This window comes from Pseudorasbora parva, chromosome 19 (assembly GCF_024679245.1).
Source record: "Pseudorasbora parva isolate DD20220531a chromosome 19, ASM2467924v1, whole genome shotgun sequence".
Classification (NCBI taxonomy): Eukaryota; Metazoa; Chordata; class Actinopteri; order Cypriniformes; family Gobionidae; genus Pseudorasbora; species Pseudorasbora parva.
Window position 1 is genome coordinate 343,477 of NC_090190.1, and position 22,299 is coordinate 365,775.

Genomic DNA, 22,299 nt, shown 5'->3' on the forward strand with positions numbered 1-22,299 from the left:
CGTGACCTTTTCTAAATCTGTTAATTGGCTGAGTTGTCAAATATATGAAACAGAAGTAAATGTCAGTGGCAAGTCGAATCCTGCGTTCTGGAAAATGTTCTGGTTTAAAGTTCATTCCACAGAGAATGAATGAGAAAAGGTTAAAGGTTAAACTGTATAACACAGTTATACTTAAAAAATAAAACTATAAAAGAACAATATATATGGCCATAAACTAAAATAAGTCTACATAGCAGCACAATACATGTGTCTAAAAAAATGTTAAAACTAGAAGACATTTTTTTCTATCATCTAAAAAAATTACTTACAAATATTAAATATCTATAAATGTACATAAAGACAATTTCTTTATCTATGATCAATCTAAAAAATATGACATCCATCCATCCATCCATCCATCCATCCATCCATCCATCCATCCATCCATCCATCCATCCATCCATCCATCCATCCATCATACTAAAAACAAATAATCACAGAAAGAAATAAGAATAAGCCTGAAAATCTAGTTTCGGTGACCTTTTCTAAATCTGTTAATTGGCTGAGTCGTCAAATATATGAAACAGAAGTAAATGTCAGTGGCAAGTTGAATCCTGCGTTCTGGAAAAGCGTTAGAGTGGTTTAATGCTCATACCACAGAGAAGGAATGACAAAAGATTAAAGGTTAAACTGTATAACAGTTATTCTCACAACTTAAAAACTAAAACTATAAAAACTTTTCTGTTAATTATGACCGGAGAAGTGAATAGCACTGACGATCTCTCCATCTCCTGTTAGTGGGTGGGATATATTAGGCAGCAAGTGAACATTTAGTCCTCAGAGTTGATGTGTGTGAAGCAGGAGAAATGGGCAAGCGTAAGGATTTGAGCGAGTTTGGCCAGATTGTGACGGCTAGACGACTGGGTCAGAGCATCTCCAAAACTGCAGCTCTTGTGGGCTGTTCCCGGTCTGCAGTGGTCAGTATCTATCAAAAGTGCTCCAAGGAAGGACCAGTGGAGAACCGGCCACAGGGTCATGGGCGGCCAAGGCTCATTGATGACCGTGGGGAGCGAAGGCTGGCCCGTGGGGTCCAATCAAACACACATCTGTCTGTCTTTCTATAAAAAGGAAAATGCTAAAATATCTATTATGCAAAATGATGCAGATAATGCATTTGGTTATGGGTTGGAATGACTAGAAATGCACCTATCAGGGAGCCTTCAGTGACATATCTCAATCATACTGCACTGGATTTAAATGTTCTATCTCTCACATATACAGCAAGGAAAATAAGTATTTGAACACCCTGCTATTTTCCAAGTTCTCCCACTTGGAAATCGTGGAAGAGTCTGAAAATGTCATCGTAGGTGCATGTCCACTGTGAGAGACATAATCACAAAAAAAAACTTTGTGGCTGTGCTTCGGGTCATTGTCATGTTGGAGGACACAGCCTCGACCCATCTTCAATGCCCTAACTGAGGGTAGGAGGTTGTTCCCCATAATCTCGCAATATATGGCCCCGGTCATCCTCTCGTTAATACAGTGCAGTCGGCCTGTCCCATGTGCAGAAAAACACCCCCACAGCATGATGCTGCCACCCCCATGCTTCACAGTAGGGATGGTGCTCTTGGGATGGTACTCATCATTCTAAAAAGTTACATTTTGGTCTCATCTGACCACATGACTTCCTCCCATGACTCCTCTGGATCATCCAAATGGTCATCGGCAAACTTCAGACGGGCCTGCACATGTGCTGGTTTAAGGGGAACCTTCTGTGCCATGCATGATTTCAAACCATGATGTCTTAGTGTTTTACCAGCAGTAACCTTGGAAACGGTGGTCCCAGCTCTTCTCAGGTCATTGGCCAGCTCCTCCGTGTAGTTCTGGGCTGATTTGGATAATCATTGAGACCCACGAGGTGAGATCTGGCATGGAGCCCCAGTCCGAGGGAGATTGACAGTCATGTTTAGCTTCTTCCATTTTCTAATGATTGCTCCAGCAGTGGACCTTTTTTTCACCGAGCTGCTTGGCCATTTCCCTGTAGCCCTTTGCAGCCTTGTGGAGGTGTGTGATTGTGTCTCTTGTGTCTTTGGACAGCTCTTTGGTCTTGGCCATGTTAGTGGTTGGACTCTTACTGATTGTATGAGGTGGACAGGTGTCTTTATCAGCTAACGGCCTCAAACAGGAGCATCTAATGTAGGATAATAAATGGAGTGGAGGTGGACATTTTAAAGGCAGACTAACGGGTCTCTGAGGGTCAGAATTCTGGCGGATAGACAGGTGTTCAAATACTTATGTGCAGCTGTATCAGACAAATAAATAGGTTAAAAAAATCATACATTGTGATTTCTGGATTTTTTTTTTGATTACCACTCTCACAGTGGACATGCACCTATGATGACAATTTCAGACCCTCCATGACTTCCAAGTGGGAGAACTTGCAAAATAGCAGAGTGTTCAAATACTTATTTTCCTCACTGCATGTACACAACTTAATAAATCTCTGAAAACTGTGTGAACTGACATGCAGGCGACACGATTGTCTACCCCTGGCAAAAACACATGAGCCTCAGCCAGCAGAGAACAGGGTGTGTCTGAGCAGGACTCGACGCATTGCCTGTCTAGCAAAATTATCAGAGCTAATTAGAGCATTCAGAGCGAACATTACGATAACGAACAGCGTCACATTCCACCAGCCTCTCCCTCCGTCCCTGCCTGTGGACCCAAAGACCTGTTTCACACACACACACTCACTGACACACACCCTGACACACTCCTGATCAATTCAGTGCACATACACACACAATGATTTAAGAATATTTAGATATAAATTATTATTATTATTTTAGATATTTGGACTGGAAACAAGAGAAAATGACGGAGTAAGATCATTTTTTGCAGTGCTCAGGAAACCCGTCACTGAAACCCTCACTGCACACCTGAGGGTTTTTGCATATTAATCTTTAATGTAAGGTTGATATGGGTTGAGTTGTCAGATAACTCCATCATTAATCTGTAAGTCAACACAGAGACGAGGTGAAGGACAGAGCTCAAGCTTTACAGCGGACCTGTGAGAACTCCTTCCCTAGCGACGGACATTTGCCTGACAAATCTCATTATAAAGTCATATCCCAGAGGAACAAACTCATGACTGCTCCGATGCGTGATCAAACTTGTGAGGCATTTAAAGCCTAAAAAGTCACTCAAGCGTGCAAAAAATATTTTTTGTGGATAATGATTATCTGAGAAATGCCTCGGGGATAAATGTGATTGCAAAAAATGCTTTTCTTACTCAATATTTATGTCTTGTTTCTAGTCCAAACATCTAAAAATTCTTAAAACAAGAAGTATTTACTAGACAAGCAAAAGTAATTGTCTTGTTTTGGGGGAAAATAACTCAAAATGAAGAGAGTTTTTGCTTAAAATAAGATAAATAATCTGCCAATGGGGTGAGAAAAATAATCTTAATTCAAACAGAAAACAAGATTATTTTTCTCACCCCATTGGCAGATTATTTATCTTATTTTAAGCAAAAACTCTCTTCATTTTGAGTTATTTTCCCCAAAACAAGACAATTACTTTTGCTTTTTGATGTTTAGACTAGAAACAAGACAAAAATACGTAAGTAAGAAAAGCATTTTGTGCAGTGTGACTTCCAGAGCTTCCCATGTAAATGCTAAAGTTGCTTTCGGTTTAGATTTGCCTTGCAGACCCACAGGGCTCAGTACAGTAGAAGCAGAGTGTCTGCCACGGAGGACAAAAGGAAGCGTGAATACTGCATGAGCACGGCGGTAATAATATCCTCTCCTCAATCTCTATTGTAAACCCTTCTGGCTGAGCTGACATTACAGCCCTTCTAGGCTTTCCTTCACTGAGGTTTACTCTCGGAGAGTCTTGCAGAGTTTCGTTCCAGCTCTAGTGAAATTACAGCAAATGCAGCGGGGTTGGAAAAAACCTCTGCTCTACACCTCAACAATCCCAAAACATCAGGCGTTTGAGGTCCACGTTACACAACGCTTGAGGCTCAATATCAGGTTACAGTAAGAGCTGGGAGACTCAGAGCCGTGGCTGGTCATGAAAACAACACTCTCATTGATTCCTCATTCTCAGAGCGGTAAACTCTTCTAGTGCAACATGTGCATACAAAGAGGAGAACTGAATAATAATCCTCCGCTGTGTGTTAATAGGCCAGAGGAGAACTGAGTCTGGTTTCTCTAAGGTTTATTTTTCTCCGTCATGCCCCGATGGAGTTTCGGTTCCTTTGGTCGCCTTTGGCTTGGCTTGCTCAGTTGGGGACACTAACATTATGATCAGAGTTATTCAACTAAATATACAAATAACATTCATTACTAAATTTCCTGTATCAATTATAACACTGATCTGCCAGCATTGTCTCTCTATGATAAATTAAAATAAGCTGATAACATCACTGTTTACTCCAGAACGACTGTACAGCCAAATCTAATTCTGCTGCAGTATTGTCCTGTTTAACACTGAAGCTGCTCTGACACAATCGCCGTTATAAAAGCGTTATATGACTAAAGCTGACTAGGCAAAGCAATACTCACATATGCATCAGGGAAGGCTCTGTATTTGGGGACCACGTTCTGTTCCGGTTCTGGCTTTTGGAAGCTTTCGTTGATTAGAAAACCTCCATCGAGGCTTGAGCTGCGTGGAAGAGAGTTCTTGAGGAGCGTCTCGGAGGGCAGAGAGCGGTACAGGTCCGAAGTGGATTTATGCTCATAGGTTTCCTGGAGCGGTGGAGCCACGCTCATCCGAGAGGATTCGGGAAACCCGGCGAGGGAGTTCGACGGGGACGTGAGGAACGAGAAGCGCTCGAAACGGGACGAGAGCAAGTTTTCGGATCCTTTTCCAGAGGAACTCATTCGCTCAAGACTAGGGCTGATTTCTGGGAGAGATGCGGCGCGGAAGATGGAGCGGCTCGAGGCATTCCCGTTCTCAGTCGGCTGGAAGAAGAAGCTGTTCTCCAGCCGAGATGAACCATTCCCGTTTACCTTCGCGGGAGCTTCTTCTGGACTAGCCAAGTCGTTTAGGGAGCTTCTGCGCATTACGATGCTATTCAGAGCGGATGCTCTCATCGGAAGAGAAATCCCTCGACTGGCCGGATCTCCAAACTGTTGCTCCTTCATCATAGTCAAAGGAGAGCGCATGTCTTTGGGAGAACTCCAGTGAAGCCCAATGTCTGCCGGCAAACTGGACAACCCATTCAGGTGCGTCTTGGGCTCATAAACAGGTGAAGCCGGAGTAAGAGGCGAGAGAGGAGTGCGAGGTGAGATCGGAGCATCCTCCTCGATAGGTGGAAGTGAAGAGAAGGGAGTGTTGGATGGGGTGCGTTGAAGCCTGTTTCGGATCGGCCGCTCCATACTCTTAAGGGTATCCACAAAGTTATCCATTTCTGAAAAGGACAAGGGAGAAAGAGCTTCGGGCTCAAAGCCGGTGGGAGAAGGAATCAGCTCAACACGCGTAGCTTGGAAAACATCCGAGGAATCCGTCTCCACAATCCTCAAGCTGGAATCATATTGTGCCTCTGAGTCGAAGCCTGTTTGTCTTCTCACCTGCTCTCTCTCTCCCTCTCCCTCTTCAGGTGAGCTACGCTCCGCCCTAATCCTCCCACCTGTGTAACTCTCACTTCTCCCATGATCTTCGCTCTCGTAAACGTTCCAGTTTGAGGAGAAATCATAGGGCTGGGTTGAGTCAAAATGAGACGTGTAGACTCTTTTTTTATAGCTGGGGGACAGAGAGGAGTCTTCAGAGTGAGAACGGAGGCTCTCCCATCTTCTCTCCAGCTCTGGGCTCGGCTCTTGATCTCTAAAGCCGTCGGATGGCCTTTTGTGGGTCTCCTGGTGGACCAGGGACACTTTTCGGACCTTCATGGCTTCGTCTCGGCCTTCTCGAGCGGAGGACGGCCGACTGAGCTTCGTGCTGAAAACCGCAACGCTTGAGCTCATTTCTGAATCGGATCCGGGCTCAGTTTCTGCTTCGGTCTCGGACTCCTCGATCACTGTGCTGAGAACAGAGGATGCATGAAAGAACCTGGAACAAACAAAGGGATGAAAGTGAAGAAGAAAAGCATTAATCCTTTAAACCCTGTGTCACAGAATACACTTCTGTGAGAAATAAACATCTCTCGATGGAATGAATTGAATTGCAAAATGCTCTTCTTCCTCAGTCATTGTTTCCAGTCTAAATATCTAACAATTCTTAAATCAAGATACATTTACTAGATCAGTAAAACAACATAATTTTTCTTGTTTTCTTAAAAATAAAATCAAAATGAGTTTTTGCTTAAAACAGGCAAAATGATCTGCCAATGGGCTGAGAAAAATAATCTTATTCTTATTCTTGTTTCCGTCCCAAACAGAAATAAGATTATTTGTCCCACCCTAATGAAATAATGATAATGAATAGTATAAAGATAATGAAATGATAAATGAGGTAATGAAGGTTATAAAGGTGGGATGTGTGTAGGAGAGTTCCTGGAGAAATGATGTGTTAAAGTGAATCACAGCTTTAAAAGCCGTACAATAGTGCAAACGAGTGGATAAGATACTAATGGAGCGGACAAAAGGTGTGTAAGGACTCTACAACATTAACCATGCAATATGAGTATAATACCATAAACACAGGCCAATATCATTTAGCACAATCCGCAAAAGTAAAGTGTGTTCATAACATTTGTATTAATGCATATTATCAACCGATTCAGCATTATGACACAATCTGTCTGGCTTTAACTACAGACCTGAGAGAGAACTACGACCAGAAGAGTTTGCCTCTGCTAGTATTCATTTGGTTAGTTAAATTTTATCTAAACAAGAAGAGCGTGGGTTGAAATGAACACACATTCCTCATTCAGCTCGGGCTGAAAACAGAAGCGGTGTATGCTACATGTTAGACGAAATATACATGCAAGTTTTGGGATCATATGCACTAAAACATTAATGCATATAGATAAAGTGTCACTTCATATCATGTAACTCAGGACAGAGGAAAGTGTGCTGCATGCCATGTAGTTTATTTTTCACTGTATTTCGCCCTGAGTCGTTTAAAGGGAGAGGTGTCGAGTTATCTCAGCTGGCAGAACTGGTTTCTCTGGATCTGCAGTAAATCACGCCCCCTGGTGGACAAACTCAGAGGATTTACTGTTTGCAGGGTTTTTAACTTCTAATTGGATAATGCTGAGGACTTTCCAGGTCCAGTACGCTCAAACTCAAGGACATTTTCATGAGTCAAATACTTTTTGGCCATATGACGATAATGATGATCTGATATTCTATTTGTCAGATTTCTGTTTTACATAAAGCTGAAGAATGTCCTAAACTACACTCACCTAAAGGATTATTAGGAACACCTGTTCAATTTCTCATTAATGCAATTATCTAATCAGCCAATCACATGGCAGTTCTTCAGTGCATTAGGGGTGTGGTCCTGGTCAAGACAATCTCCTGAACTCCAAACTGAATGTCAGAATGGGAAAGAAAGGTGATTTAAGCCGTTTTGAGCGTGGCATGGTTGTTGGTGCCAGACGGGCCGGTCTGAGTATTTCACAATCTGCTCAGTTACTGGGATTTACACACACAACCATTTCTAGGGTTTACAAAGAATGGTGTGAAAAGGGAAGAGCATCCAGTATGCAGCAGTCCTGTGGGAGAAAATGCCTTGTTGATGCTCGAGGTCAGAGGAGAATGGGCCGACTGATTCAAGCTGATAGAAGAGCAACTTTGACTGAAATAACCACTCGTTACAACCGAGGTATGCAGCAAAGCATTTGTGAAGCCACAACACACACAACCTTGAGGCGGATGGGCTACACCAGCAGAAGACCCCACCGGGGACCACTCATCTCCACTACTAATAGGAAAAAGAGGCGACAATTTGCACAAGCTCACCAAAAAATGTTGCCTGGTCTGATGAGTCTCGATTTCTGTTGAGATATTCAGATGGTAGAGTCAGAATTTGGCGTAACCAGAATGAGAACATGGATCCATCATGCCTTGTTCCCACTGTGCAGGCTGGTGGTGGTGGTGTAATGGTGTGGGGGATGTTTTCTTGGCACACTTTAGGCCCTTAGTGCCAATTGGGCATCGTTTAAATGCCACGGCCTACCTGAGCATTGTTTCTGACCATGTCCATCCCTTTATGACCACCATGTCCCCATCCTCTGATGGCTACTTCCAGCAGGATAATGCACCATGTCACAAAGCTCCAATCATTTCAGATTGGTTTCTTGAACATGCCAATGAGTTGACTGAACTAAAATGGCCGCCACAGTCTCCAGATCTCAACCCAATAGAGCATCTTTGGGATGTGGTGGAACGGGAGCTTCGTGCCCTGGATGTGCATCCCACAAATCTCCATCAACTGCAAGATGCTCTCCTATCAATATGGGCCGACATTTCTAAAGAATGCTTTCAGCAGCTTGATGATCAACGCCACGGAGAATTAAGGCAGATCTGAAGGTGAAAGGGTCAAACACAGCATTAGTGTGTGCTCCTAATAATCCTTTAGGGGAGGGTAAATTCTACAATGATATTCACCTTTGCATGGATTTTATTTTGACCATAAATGTGAAGATTTATGAATATGCTTTTGAGTTTTTCTTGCCTCATGGGTTTAGGCATCTTAACAAGCAGGACAACTGAACATTATATTAAATAAAATATTTGGGCAACAGATTATCCCGAATGTTTTATGTTTACTGAACACAATATACAGTCATTGACCGAACATATTTCAGCTCAATCTGAAAACATATAACATAGAGCAGATGAAATACAGTATAATGTCAATATGGGATATTACACTGCAAAGAATGCTCTTCTTATTTAGTATTTTTGTCGTTTCAAGTCAAAAAAATTCGAAATATTCTTAAATCAAGATGCATTTACTAGATAAGAAAAAATACATAAGATATTTTTTCTTGTTTTTTGGGGAAAAATATCTAAATGATTAGAAATGTTTGTAAAATGATCTGCCAATGGGGTGAGAAAAATAATCTTATTTCTGTTCGGAAACAAGATTTCAGTCAGAAATCAGATTATTTCTCTCACCCCATTGGCAGATCATTTTGCCTGTTTTAAGCAGAAACTCTCTTCATTTAGATTTTATTTTCAACAAAACAAGAACAAATATCTTCTGTCGTTTTACTGATCTAGTAAATGCATCTTGATTTAGAATATTAAGATATTTGGACTGAAAACAAGACAGAATGACTGAGTAAGAAGCGCATTTTTTACAGTGCACCATAAGGTCATGAATTAATAAACAATATTAAACAATAAATAATAAAACTATTTTTGCAATGTTCACGTGTGTCGGTGAAACGCTGAGGTCCCACTGCAGTAGTTTTGTGAGTTTAACGTAATGCGTAAATGAGCGTAACTAACGTAAATGAAGAAGGCTAGTATGATCGGCCATGAAGTGTTGGCGTAATAACACATCAGCGGACCGGAGGGAATAATAGGGGATTATTCCCCAGAAAACACTAAATAAACTCAAGCACTCTAAAGGAAGTGTGTCTGTGATGTTTATCAGAAACTTTCCCGGGCCTTGACTTTTTTTCCAGATTCACAAACGTTCCAGGATTTCGACGGCCCGTGGGAACTCTGTGTTTGTCCAATTGATTTGTCCAGTGAATTTGAATTGACAAAAGCTGTCTCAACTTTTGGGAGTAAATAAAACTTAAAAAAAACAATGCAAAAAAGAAAAGAAAAGAAAAAAAGAGCATTTTTTAATAATTAATGGCTTTTAATGAACAATTCTTACAAATGCACAAAAAAATGCTTTTCTTACTTAGTATTTTTGTCTTGTTTCCAGTCTAAATATCAAACAATCTTACATTGAGAAACATTTACTAGACAAGTACAAACTATTGTCTTGTTTTGGGAAAAATTACTCAAAATGAAGAGAGTTTTTGCTTAAAATAAGATAAATAATCTGCCAATGGGGTGAGATGAATAATCTTGTTTTCTGTTTGAATTAAGATTATTTTTCTCACCCCATTGTCAGATTATTGATCTTATTTTAAGCAAAAACTCTCTTCATTTTGAGTTATTTTCCCCAAAACAAGACAATTACTTTAGCTTGTCTAGTAAATACTTCTTGTTTTAAGAATGTTTAGATGTTTGGACTCGAAACAAGACAAAAATACTGAGTAAGAAAAGCGTTTTCTGCAGTCTAGCTAACTCACGAACTTGTGCAGAACATATTAGTGAGTATTTCGTCTGGGAAATGTTGTTCCTCAGATCTTGTCTGAGGTTATTTCCACACAGGACACGCCAAAGAGATAAAATAACTTACAACAAAACCGTATTGCCTAAACACAAGCGGAGCTAATCTTCTGTTTCAGTTCTACACGTGCCTGAGAATGTGACACATCTGTCCGTTAAGGTGTAGTTTAATCTACATATCCTGTCGGAGAAATGGCCCCTATAACGACTGACTGGCTCCTGACAAGAGTTTAGAGCACGTTTAGATGACTGAGAGAGAGACAGCAACGCTGAGGAAGAGCTCTGCACTCAAAAAACACTCTTCTTCCTCAGTCATGTTGTCTCGTTTCCAGTCCAAATATCTAAATATTCTTAAATCAAGATGCATTTACTAGATCAGTGAAATTACAGAAGATATTTGTTCTTGTTTTCTGGGGGGGGGAGTAGTTTTTGCTTAAAACAGGCAAAATGATCTGCCAATGGGGTGAGAGAAATAATCTGATTTCTGATTGGGACGGAAACAAGAAACAAGATTTCAATCAGAAAGGAGGAATTAATGACAGAATTTACATTTTTGTGTGAACTAACCCTTTAAAGTGTTTCTAAGATTAAAAAACTTTTCAGGATTACTTTTATAGGGAGCGTTGGGCAAAGTGGTGAGAACGCTGTGGCTATAGTGTGCATTTCCTCTTTAATATCACTGTTTTAGGTCATGATTTAGTGTTTCACTTCAAGCGTTTTTAGTGATTGAAACGCTGCAGCACGTGCTGAATATGGATCACAAGAGCCTGAAACATGGATTTTGTTCACATATTTTAGTTTTTCTGCTTTGGAGAGGCTTGTTCTACAGATGTTTTGCCCTCCAGTCACGCGACTGTGCATTCTTGACAGTTTACTATAGTAATTACAGGGATTATGTGAGGTTTTCCCGGCTTAACATTGGAATTTTTTTAACATTGCCTAAATAAACCAAGTAGTCAAGACATTTTAAATAAGGTCAAAGTCAGACATGGGCATCTGTCCTCCATCCAAATGCACATATTCTTAGATAAACCTCACGTTTTATAACCACATTTACATTTCCAGACACAAACGTTCACATTGTGTTCATGACAGACGTGCATGAGACTGACAGCACTGCTATCAACTGGAAATGAGGAGCTGTGTTAAAGGGTTAGTTCAGCCAATAATGAAATGTCTGTCATTAACTCCTCTCCCTAATGTCGCTCCACACCCGTAAGACCTCCGCTCATCTTCACACACAGTTTAAGATATTTTATATTTAGTCCGAGAGCGTATGCAAGTGTATGCACACTATACTGTCCATGTCCAGAAAGGGAATAAAAACATCATCACAGTAGTCCATATGAGACATCAGTGGGTTAATTAGAGTCTCTTGAAGCATCCAAAATACATTTGGGTCCAAAAATAACAAAAACTACGACTTTAGTTCTGGACTACTGTGATGATGTTTTTATTCCCTTTCTGGACATGGACAGTATAGTGTGCATACACTTGCATACGCTCTCGGACTAAATATAAAATATCTTAAACTGTGTGTGAAGATGAGCGGAGGTCTTACGGGTGTGGAGCGACATTAGGGAGAGGAGTTAATGGCACACATTTAATCTTTGGCTGATTAACCCTTTAAGGGTAAAGTCAGCCGCATCTCTGTAATCGGAGCAGACATCGCTCACTGAAAGGCAATGCACACGTTTGGACAGAAACACATTCCTGATGCTACCTTTAAACCGTTCTGCAACAAAACATGCAGCTGAATGTTTGACATTTATGGATGTGACAGGTGTCTGAAAGATGGCACTGACCACGTCACGCATGAAACCTGCCACAGCGATTCACATTCACAGAGGCTGATGAATGAAACCAGAGAGAAATCAGCTGAGTCGAAGTCCCATGATCCTCTCAGAGGCACGGAAGAACATCTTTAAAATCATCTGCATTAGCTAAAGGATTAGATGAACTAACAATCAACATTACGGCATAGAGCACTGCAAACATGCTGTTCTTACTTAGTATTTTTGTCTTGTTTCTGGCTTATAGACAAGCAAAAAAAACCTTGTTTCGGGCAAAAATAACTCAAAATGAAGAGAGTTTTTGCTTAAAATAAGATAAATAATCTGCCAATGGGGTGAGAAAAATAATCTTAATTCAAACAGAGAACAAGATTATTTTTCTCACCCCATTGGCAGATTATTTATCTTATTTTAAGCAAAAACTCTCTTTTGCTTGTCTAGTAAATACTTCTTGTTTTAAGAATGTTTAGATGTTTGGATGAGAAACAAGACAAAAATACTGAGTTTATAAAAGCATTTTTTGCAGCGAGGCTTAAATGCATTAAAATGGTCTTTAATCAACAGAAACTAAATGCCAGTGAAATATGCAAATCCATCAGCCGCATTCCTGATAGTCACACTTGTTTGCGGAATGAAGCCTTCAAGGCGATCTCAGCTGTCTTTGACATTGGCCTTCATTCATGACGGCTATTTCAAGAATGTGTCTCATCGAGTGAGAGACAATAGCAGACTTTGGACTGCTTTGCATTCCTCCAGCGGCCCATCCCGTGAGGCTGCGAGTGGGCGAGGTTTGATAAACCTGTCCTTACTTAGGAGAAGAACTTCAGCCTCGTTCACTAAAGGGTTTGAAGTACATCTGAACAGGAACATCACTTTATTCTGCATTCTGTCCATCGTCCACGAAAAACAACGAGACCGCAGAGACACAGAAGCCAGAGGGTCAACAACAAGAGTTGCTGAACACGTGGAAGAATGATGATGGTGTATACACACACACACACACACACACACACACACACACACACACACACACACACACACACACACACACACACACACACACACACACACACACACACACACACACACACACACACACACACACACACACACACACACACACACACACACACACACACACACACACACACACACTTCATGCTCATGTCCATCTCCCATAACACAACATATGAAAACACTAATCAGAAGATCCAAATGCAATCACTTCAGGTTTGCATTTGGCTGTTGCTCATGTGAAAGGTGCGATTCAATCATGCATGAATAAAATACAACAATTATAAAAAATATTTTTTTGAGTTAAATTGCTTTATTTATTTGATATATCAGGGTTGCCAGGTTTTCACAACAAAACCCACCCAATTGCAACTCAAAACAAGCCCAGTCGCGTTTTTTGGGGTTCCCTGGTCAAAAAAATGCATTCCGGAGGGTAAAAGATATGTTTTTTGCCTCCTAAAATGAGTATTTCCGGCGCTAAATATAACATAATTGCAGTCACTTCAACCCGCGGACATGAAAAACAGCCCGCGGCAACTGTGTTGAAGTAGCCCAATTACGCAGGGAAAATAAATAAAAAATAAATAAAATAAATAAATAAATAATAATAATAAAAAAATATATATGCATTTATTTTTATAAATAAATAAAAATAAACTGCATCAATTTTTTGCATCAACACATTATATTTTAAACAGTAAACTTTTTATTTTAATATCACACTGCCATTCAAAAGTTTTTGATCTGTAAGATGTTTAAATTTTTCCCACTCAGCACAATATATCGATACACTGCATCTAATTTGCATATTAATGTGTTCTTGATCCGACATTTAATAGAAAAAGAAGTGTAATAATGGGAGTAATAGTCTTCATAATCATATCTAATGTGTACTATTGACATTTATTGACATTTATCAAGTCAATGTCCTGTTTTGTAACAAAAAATATATATTTTGATTAGAAACCCCTTAACATTTCCCTGAGATGTTGATTTATGACAAACAATTTGAAAATTAATCAGATTTAAATTATAATTACAAAATATTTCCATATTTCCATAAGAGTGCTAAACATTAATGTGAGCCATTTTTAAAGATGAATAAGTGTGTAAAGTCTGTGTAAAGCTCTGAATATGATCTTTACATCTGGAAACTGTGCTGTGTGTGATGTCAGAGAAACTCAATATAATATAATGTCCACTAAAGCCCATTACTGGCTCCCTGGACGAATATACACATATATTTCTATAACTTCAAGTCTAAAAACTCAAAATATGCCCATTTATACTGCATTGAGTAAGATGGTATATTCAGTTATATCTTTCATAACATAGTTCAGAATCAACTTTAAACAAAGTTTGGTAACACTGTAATTTAAGGTTCAGTTAATAACTCGTTGCTTATGATCATGCATATTACTATGATATTGTCTGTTTATTAGCACTTCTAAAGCTCATATTAATGCCTTATTCTGCATGAGCTTATTCTACATCCCTTAATCCGACCCAATACCTAAACTTAAACGCTACAAAAACTACCTTACTAACTATTAATAAGCAGGAAATTAGGAGTTTATTGAGGCAGAAGTCGGAGTTAATAGTGAATATGTGTTCCTCATACTGAAGTGTCACCCAAAGCTTGTTTTAAAATATCCTGAAACTTAAAATATGATTGGTAAATTAATAATAAGTCCCATTGTTTTTGCCTATACATGCAATTTCATGTCACAGAGGACATATCATAACACATGAATGAAATATGTTTTTTCACAGAAATTGTCCATTTTGTTTCTTATGCTCTAAGCTCTAAATAATGTAATGACATGAAAAAGAAATGCTGGGTCCCAGAAGGATATATATATATATATAAAATACAAATGCAAGTAAGTGCATCAGTTGTTTTAGGTCAACACATTATTCTTCAGCATGCACTCAAATCCTCATGATAATAATGAAGGTGTCAGCTTACCTTTCCCCTGGTATTAAGCTTGTTGAGAGTAGTTGATCTGAGCCGGTGTTTCCTTCAGCGCTGTCGTTGTTCTCTGATGTGCTTTCGCTGACTCTCAGCCCGTCCCTGAGACTGATATTATCTCTGATATTCTCTCTGGTATTCTCTCCGCTGTGCTCTTGGCTTTCCCTCTCAGGTGTTCTCGAGAGGAATGTGCCTGTGTGTTCCGCGTGGCTGTTATCAGTGTGTGTTTGGTGTTTGCACTTTGCCGTATCCTGCAGTATTGCTATCTCTGCGCCGGACAGGTGCGGGGCCAAGGGGCGGAGCCTAACCTCCAGGTGAGTTTCCATGCTCGAATCTGCCAGTGATACCTCCGAGAAGGGCGGGGCCGGAGTGCATTCTTCAGAGCTGCATTCTTGGGGAACTGGTAGAGCTGGATGCAGTGGAGCGAGACGGTGAATCTGCGGCTCTTCTTCACCTGTCAACACTTCAGTGCCCACGCACACCTCCGCTTCTCTCCGGCTGTGGACCACTTCAAATTCATCATTCAACTCTTCAACCTCATAGTTTTCTGAAACCTTGTGAAGTAATATTTGCTCATTCATGATTTGCTCTGCTTCAGTGCCTTTATCTTCATTCAATGAAACATCATTTTCATCATAAATCTCCCTTTCTTCCTCTACTTGTGGTCCAAATTTGCTCTTCACAGACATTTGAAGGTCATTTCTGGTGGTCATACTCTCTGCAGTGGTTAAAATCTCAATTGATTCCAGTTCCTGAATAGACTTAACATGATATTTATAATGGAAATCAGGATCTAGTCTACTTCCATCCTCTACTTCTAGTCCATATTTGCTCTTCACAGACATCTGAAGGTCATTTCTGGTGGTCATACTCTCTTCAGTGGTTTCATCCTGGCCAGTCAATTCAGAACTTTGAGTAGATGCCTCCTGAACATCTTCCTCACAATATTTCTTCTGCTTGTCTCTCTCTTCCTTTGGAGATTGAGTGTTGAACAGCTGGTATGAACCATCTAAGTGAAGGGGAGGATGAACTATGATGGCAGATATGGTTTCAGAAGTGCTGTCTTGAAAATCTGAGGCGGTTTCTGAAGAGTTGGCAAATTCAGCTTGGTCATTATCTAGACACACATGGCATTCTGCAGATGTTTCAGTCAGGGTTTCAACATCTGAATAAGACATATTGTTAAAGAGACCTTTTTGTGAATGCTCAGGGCTGATGGGGTCAGAGGGACCTGAAAGGTCAAAGGTGACCGTATTAATGATGGTGTATGCTTGCGAAGCAAATGATTGAGGTAAAGCGATGTTTAACTCATCCTCAAGAAGGACAGGTTCAGCAGGCTTCTCTGAGTCAGCAGCAAATGTTGAGGAAGAATAATTATCGGTTTGATGAGATTCCATTGAAATGGTCTCACAATTAATTGCAGGGTGAGTTTCTTCCAGAAAACTTGAATCAGAAGTGGAATGCATGGTGACTGTGGGCAAACTGTGAGTTACTGAGCTTAAATTGCTTTCGGAAACATCAGTACGGGAGAAAGATAAAATTGGGTTTAAATCAGTATCAGCATCCAAACTGTTCTCTGTAATTATGGCGTAGGACACATCAGGCATGGATGAAGCTGATTTGCAGATATCTGCAGTGGAGGGGTCAGAGCTGATGATATCACCGCTGCTGCTTCTGTTATGAGCAGTGCTGGTTCGAGAAACTTCTGCCTCAGTAGATATAATGGAAGCTGGATGAGTAGAGGAACGTCCAAAAGTAAAGACAGAATTTGAGTTTGGGCTGGAACTCTGGATCACTGTACTGTTTGAGATGAAATCAATGATAAGTGAGTTGGAGCTTTGGGGGCTGGAAGTGGTGGAACTCTCAGAAACGGAAGAGAAAGAACTTTGGGGGATGGAAGAGATAGAACTCTCAGAAACGGAAGAGATAGAACTTTGGGGGATGGAAGAGATAGATCTCTGGGGGATGGAAGAGATAGAACTCTCAGAAACGGAAGAGATAGAACTTTGGGGGATGGAAGAGATAGAACTCTGGGGGATGGAAGAGATAGAACTCTCAGAAGTGGAAGAGATAGAACTTTGGGGGATGGAAGAGATAGAACTCTCAGAAACGGAAGAGATAGACTTTTGGGGGATGGAAGTGGGGGAACTCTCAAAAGTGGAAGAGATAGACTTTTGGGGGATGGAGGAGAGAGACTTTTGGGGGATGGAAGAGATAGAACTTTGGGGGATGGAGGAGAGAGACTTTCGGGGAATGGAAGAGATGGAACTCTCAGAAATGGAAGAGATAGACTTTTGGGGGATGGAAGTGGGGGAACTCTCAGAAGTGGAAGAGATAGAACTTTGGGGGATGGAAGAGATAGAACTTTGGGGGATGGAAGAGATAGAACTCTCAGAAGTGGAAGAGATAGAACTCTGGGGGATGGAAGAGATGGAACTCTCAGAAATGGAAGAGATAGACTTTTGGGGGATGGAAGTGGGGGAACTCTCAGAAGTGGAAGAGATAGAACTTTGGGGGATGGAAGAGATAGAACTTTGGGGGATGGAAGTGGGGGAACTCTCAGAAGTGGAAGAGATAGAACTTTGGGGGATGGAAGAGATAGAACTTTGGGGGATGGAAGTGGGGGAACTCTCAGAAGTGGAAGAGATAGAACTTTGGGGGATGGAAGAGATAGAACTTTGGGGGATGGAAGTGGGGGAACTCTCAGAAGTGGAAGAGATAGAACTTTGGGGGATGGAAGAGATAGAACTTTGGGGGATGGAAGAGATAGAACTCTGGGGGATGGAAGAGATAGAACTTTGGGGGATGGAAGAGATAGAACTCTCAGAAGTGGAAGAGATAGAACTCTGGGGGATGGAAGAGATGGAACTCTCAGAAATGGAAGAGATAAACTTTTGGGGGATGGAGGAGAGCGACTTTTGGGGGATGGAAGAGATAGAACTTTGGGGGATGGAAGTGGGGGAACTCTCAGAAGTGGAAGAGATAGAACTTTGGGGGATGGAAGAGATAGAACTTTGGGGGATGGAAGAGATAGAACTCTGGGGGATGGAAGAGATAGAACTTTGGGGGATGGAAGAGATAGAACTCTCAGAAGTGGAAGAGATAGAACTCTGGGGGATGGAAGAGATGGAACTCTCAGAAATGGAAGAGATAAACTTTTGGGGGATGGAGGAGAGCGACTTTTGGGGGATGGAAGAGATAGAACTTTGGGGGATGGAGGAGAGAGACGTTTGGGGGTTGGAAGAGATGGAACTCTCAGAAATGGAAGCGATAGAACTTTGGGGGATGGAGGAGAGAGACGTTTGGGGGTTGGAAGAGATGGAACTCTCAGAAATGGAAGCGATAGAACTTTGGGGGATGGAGGAGAGAGACGTTTGGGGGTTGGAAGAGATGGAACTCTCAGAAACGGAAGAGATAGAACTTTGGGGGATGGAGGAGAGAGACGTTTGGGGGATGGAAGAGATAGAACTCTCAGAAACGGAAGAGATAGACTTTTGGGGGATGGAAGAGATAGAACTCTGGGGGATGGAAGAGAGAGACATTTGGGGGATGGAAGTGGGGGAACTCTGGGGGATGGAGGAGAGAGACGTTTGGGGGATGGAGGAGAGAGACGTTTGGGGGATGGAGGAGAGAGACGTTTGGGGGGTGGAAGTGGGGGAACTCTGGGGGATGGAGGAGAGAGACGTTTGGGGGATGGAGGAGAGAGACGTTTGGGGGATGGAGGAGAGAGACGTTTGGGGGGTGGAAGTGGGGGAACTCTCAGAAGTGGAAGAGATAGAACTCTTGTCGATGGAGGAGATGCGGTTCTGGTGGACGGCATCAGGTGCATCTCTTAATTTTTTAGGTTCCAGGTATGATTCTTTTTGAGCACTATCTGTGGTGAGGGTTTTGACCTCAACATCTGCTAAAACTCCTGATTTAGATGCTTCAAAAATAAAGTTAGAGAACAGATGATCATGCCTACCAGAAACATCATTCGGGTTCAGATCTTTGCCTGAGTCATGGGCTGTGCTTGAGCCAGTTTTAATGTTAGGAACCGGACAGAACGAGCCGGAGATGTCAGGTTCAGTCTGTGAAGTGAAGGACAGCACATAGGCGGAGTTCTGAGAAGATCTGTCTGCGGTTTGGGTATCGGTGTAATCTGGGCTGTCCGGGGGCGTCTGGTAAACATCACTATCAGACGGTGAAGAGTCAATATATGGTATTGATGTACTGTTCAAATCAGAGGGCATAAAACCTGCATCCTCCTCATTGGGTCTAGACATGTCACTCAAGATATCCTCGGCCTGTGATTGGTCAGAAGTAAAGGGCGGTTCTGTCGTAGGAGTCGCTGCCTCAAAATCAAGCCGGTTTTGTTCTACTGCTACCTGGTGGTCATATTCTTCCCCTTCACTGATGTAATCTTTGACCTCTGGGACTTCACTATTGCTGGAAAAACTCTGGGACACATCTCGTTTCTTCTTCTTCTTCTTCTGCTTCCAGGACAGAGATGCAGCAAAGCCCTTGGGTTTATGGAGGTCCGTCTCCGAGTAGCTGAGCAGCCCTTTCTAAAAATAACGAAAGGGATCGATGGAATAAGAGATAGAGAAAGGGAGGAGGTGAAAGGGAGAATGAATGCAAAGGGAAAGAGAAAGAGGACAAAGATTAATGATTGTGAGGAGTCATTTACATAAAATTTGAAAATAAAATGCATCAGCACATTTTCATTAAGGTGGGGGGGGGGGGATTCTGCCTTATTTACACTTTTCAAGAGTTAGTTCTGATGATAAACATGGACAACATTTCAGAACACGAGTTGGACGTGTGACGCTGTTTTTCTGTGCCAAATACACTCCTTCAGGATTCAGATACGTTTCAGAAAGGGTTTTTCAATTACGGCCCTGAATGACATCATAAAGGGTGGAACTCCTTATATGGGCACTTATCTGAGAAGAGCGCGCGTGCGTACACACACACACACACACACACACACACACACACACACACACACACACACACACACACACACAAGCTTGGTTCGGGTTACAAGAGCCGCCGGTGGCGCTGGTGTTGTGTTTTTAGACACAAGATCAACAATGTCACTAAAGAAGTGTGTGTGTGTGTGTGTGTGTGTGTGTGTGTGTTTGTGTGTGTGTGGGAAAGATCAGCTTGTTCAGCTTCCCAAATAACCCAGCGTTAAGGGGAAAGGGGATGCAGTTTGTGTTTCCGGAGTTCTGAAAGTGTGTGTGTGTGTGTGTGTGTGTGTGATGGGTAGGTTTAGGGGCAGTGTAAGGGGATAAAAAAATACGGTTTGTACAGTATAAAAAAAAAAAAAGTGTACTGTGCTAACTGAGATTTCTTACAGCTCTTACAGGTTGTTGGCCTTGTCTGTTTCGTTGCTTCTATTGCTCTCCCCTTTTTTGTAAGTCGCTTTGGATAAAAGCGTCTGCTAAATGATTAAATGTAAAAACCATTACGCCTATGGAATGTCCCCATATGTCACAAAAACAAACATGTGTGTGTGTGTGTGTGTGTGTGTGTGTGTGTGTGTGTGTGTGTGTGTGTGTGTGTGTGTGTGTGTGTGTGTGTGTGTGTGTCTTTAGCACTGCCCACTGCATGCCTTCTCGAGTTCGGCTGTTTTCAGAAAGAATCGGTTCAGTGTTTCTGTCTTTTATAAATATGATAAACTAAAGACTCTTGTGAGATATGAAGGATCAACACGACTCTAGTCTACAGATACTCCAGATTAACACCAGACTGGAGGAAACTCTGTGTGTGTGTGTGTGTGTGTGTGTGTTATGAGCCTTTAATGCATCACAAATGTATATAAAGATCAGTATGTAAACTTCAGATCCTATGCCAGTTAATGCCAGAAGCATGTCACGTCTCATCCCCTGCGTGATTTGCATTTAAAAGGCTTCTTTAGGCATGAGAGGTATGAGATAATGGTTCACTGGAAAGGCTTCATAGGCCTTTCGTTTATGAAGTATTTATATTGTGTTTGTTTATCCGGATTGAATGTGATTCGACTTTCAACAGAACAATGGCACAATGAAGACTTCACTTTTCTTGTTGAACATTTTGGTTTGAAATGAACCATAACTGAAACGTGAAATCCTATATCTACAAATGATAGTTTTTATAGAAATAGTACCAAGCAAGATGAAGCGAAGAATATCAGATTAACTTTGACTCTATTTATATCCTGTCTGGACGATCAGTGCGTCACAAAACTCAGTCCATATTTATCACTAATACAGACAACACCCAGCTATGGTGCTGTGAGTATATAGTGTTTTAAACTGAAAATAAGACAATATACTTGTACATGTATGTACATCGGCCTTTACTCAATATTTAGTATTTCAATTCTAAGTATAAATAAGTATTGTAAGTATACTTGGCCTGTATTTGTGTGCACTCTTTGTATTGAGTAGCCCATTTTATACGTTTCCCACAAACACTGAACAAAATGATTCCGGCCCTTCATAAATATAACACATTTACATTCTGCCCACTTCAGACATATCTAACTTTGTCTCAACTTAATTTAATTGGGTTCAGTCAGCCTAATATATTTAAAACTGAAGTTTACTCAGTTCATTTGTGTTAAAACTACATGAAATATTTGAGTTGACGTAACTGGGCAGTGGGTCTGTAGTTCCCAGCATGCTTTGCAAGAGACGGCGCTAGGAGAGTACACTGTAAAACATTTCTAGTGCTTTCAACAAATTATTATTTAGTAACTAGTTCCACAGATTTACGTTCACTCAATTTCGTTCTAGAAATTGTTGCCTGAATTAATATTTTTTAATTGGCTCAAACTTGACTTTAACATTAAAATGTACGTTTACTCAACCTGTTTTTATAATTAATTCAACTAAAACGTTTTAATTAGGGGTTTCATTTTTAAATGGTTTTAATTGTTACTAGAAATTGCAGTGGTGGAACTCGTTACAACATGTTATAGTGAGGATAAAAACAAGTTAAAGCACATTGTATCATCTGCATTTATAACATTTGGCATACAAACAATACATTTTCATAAGAATTAATTTCAAATTTCTTTAAATAATAAAAAAATGACCAAAGCCCGTGTCACTTTTCTTTAATGCACCTTTAGTTTTGAAAACACACACACAGTCAAAGTAGATACCGTGGAGCGTTCTTGTTTCTTGTCAGTGTTTCAGCTGGAAAAGGGATAGTTCACCAAAAATGATCATTCTGTCCTCATTTACTCGCCCTCATGTTGTTCCAATCCTGGAGGAGATTCTTTGTCCTGCTGAACACAAAATAAGATATTTGGAAGAAT

General features: G+C 41.0%; 1 protein-coding gene across 1 annotated transcript in view; it reads right to left on the minus strand.

Moving 5' to 3' along the window:
• Nucleotides 1–22,299, minus strand: part of crybg2 (crystallin beta-gamma domain containing 2) — a 50,706-nt gene that overhangs the window by 21,567 nt on the left and 6,840 nt on the right. Inside the window, exons 3-5 of the mRNA XM_067426504.1 lie at nucleotides 18,741–19,555; nucleotides 15,006–17,660; nucleotides 4,548–6,033 (exon numbers count right to left, since the gene is read on the minus strand). Of these exons, the coding sequence (XP_067282605.1) occupies nucleotides 4,548–6,033; nucleotides 15,006–17,660; nucleotides 18,741–19,555 (4,956 nt within the window). The remainder of the gene's footprint in view (nucleotides 1–4,547; nucleotides 6,034–15,005; nucleotides 17,661–18,740; nucleotides 19,556–22,299) is intronic.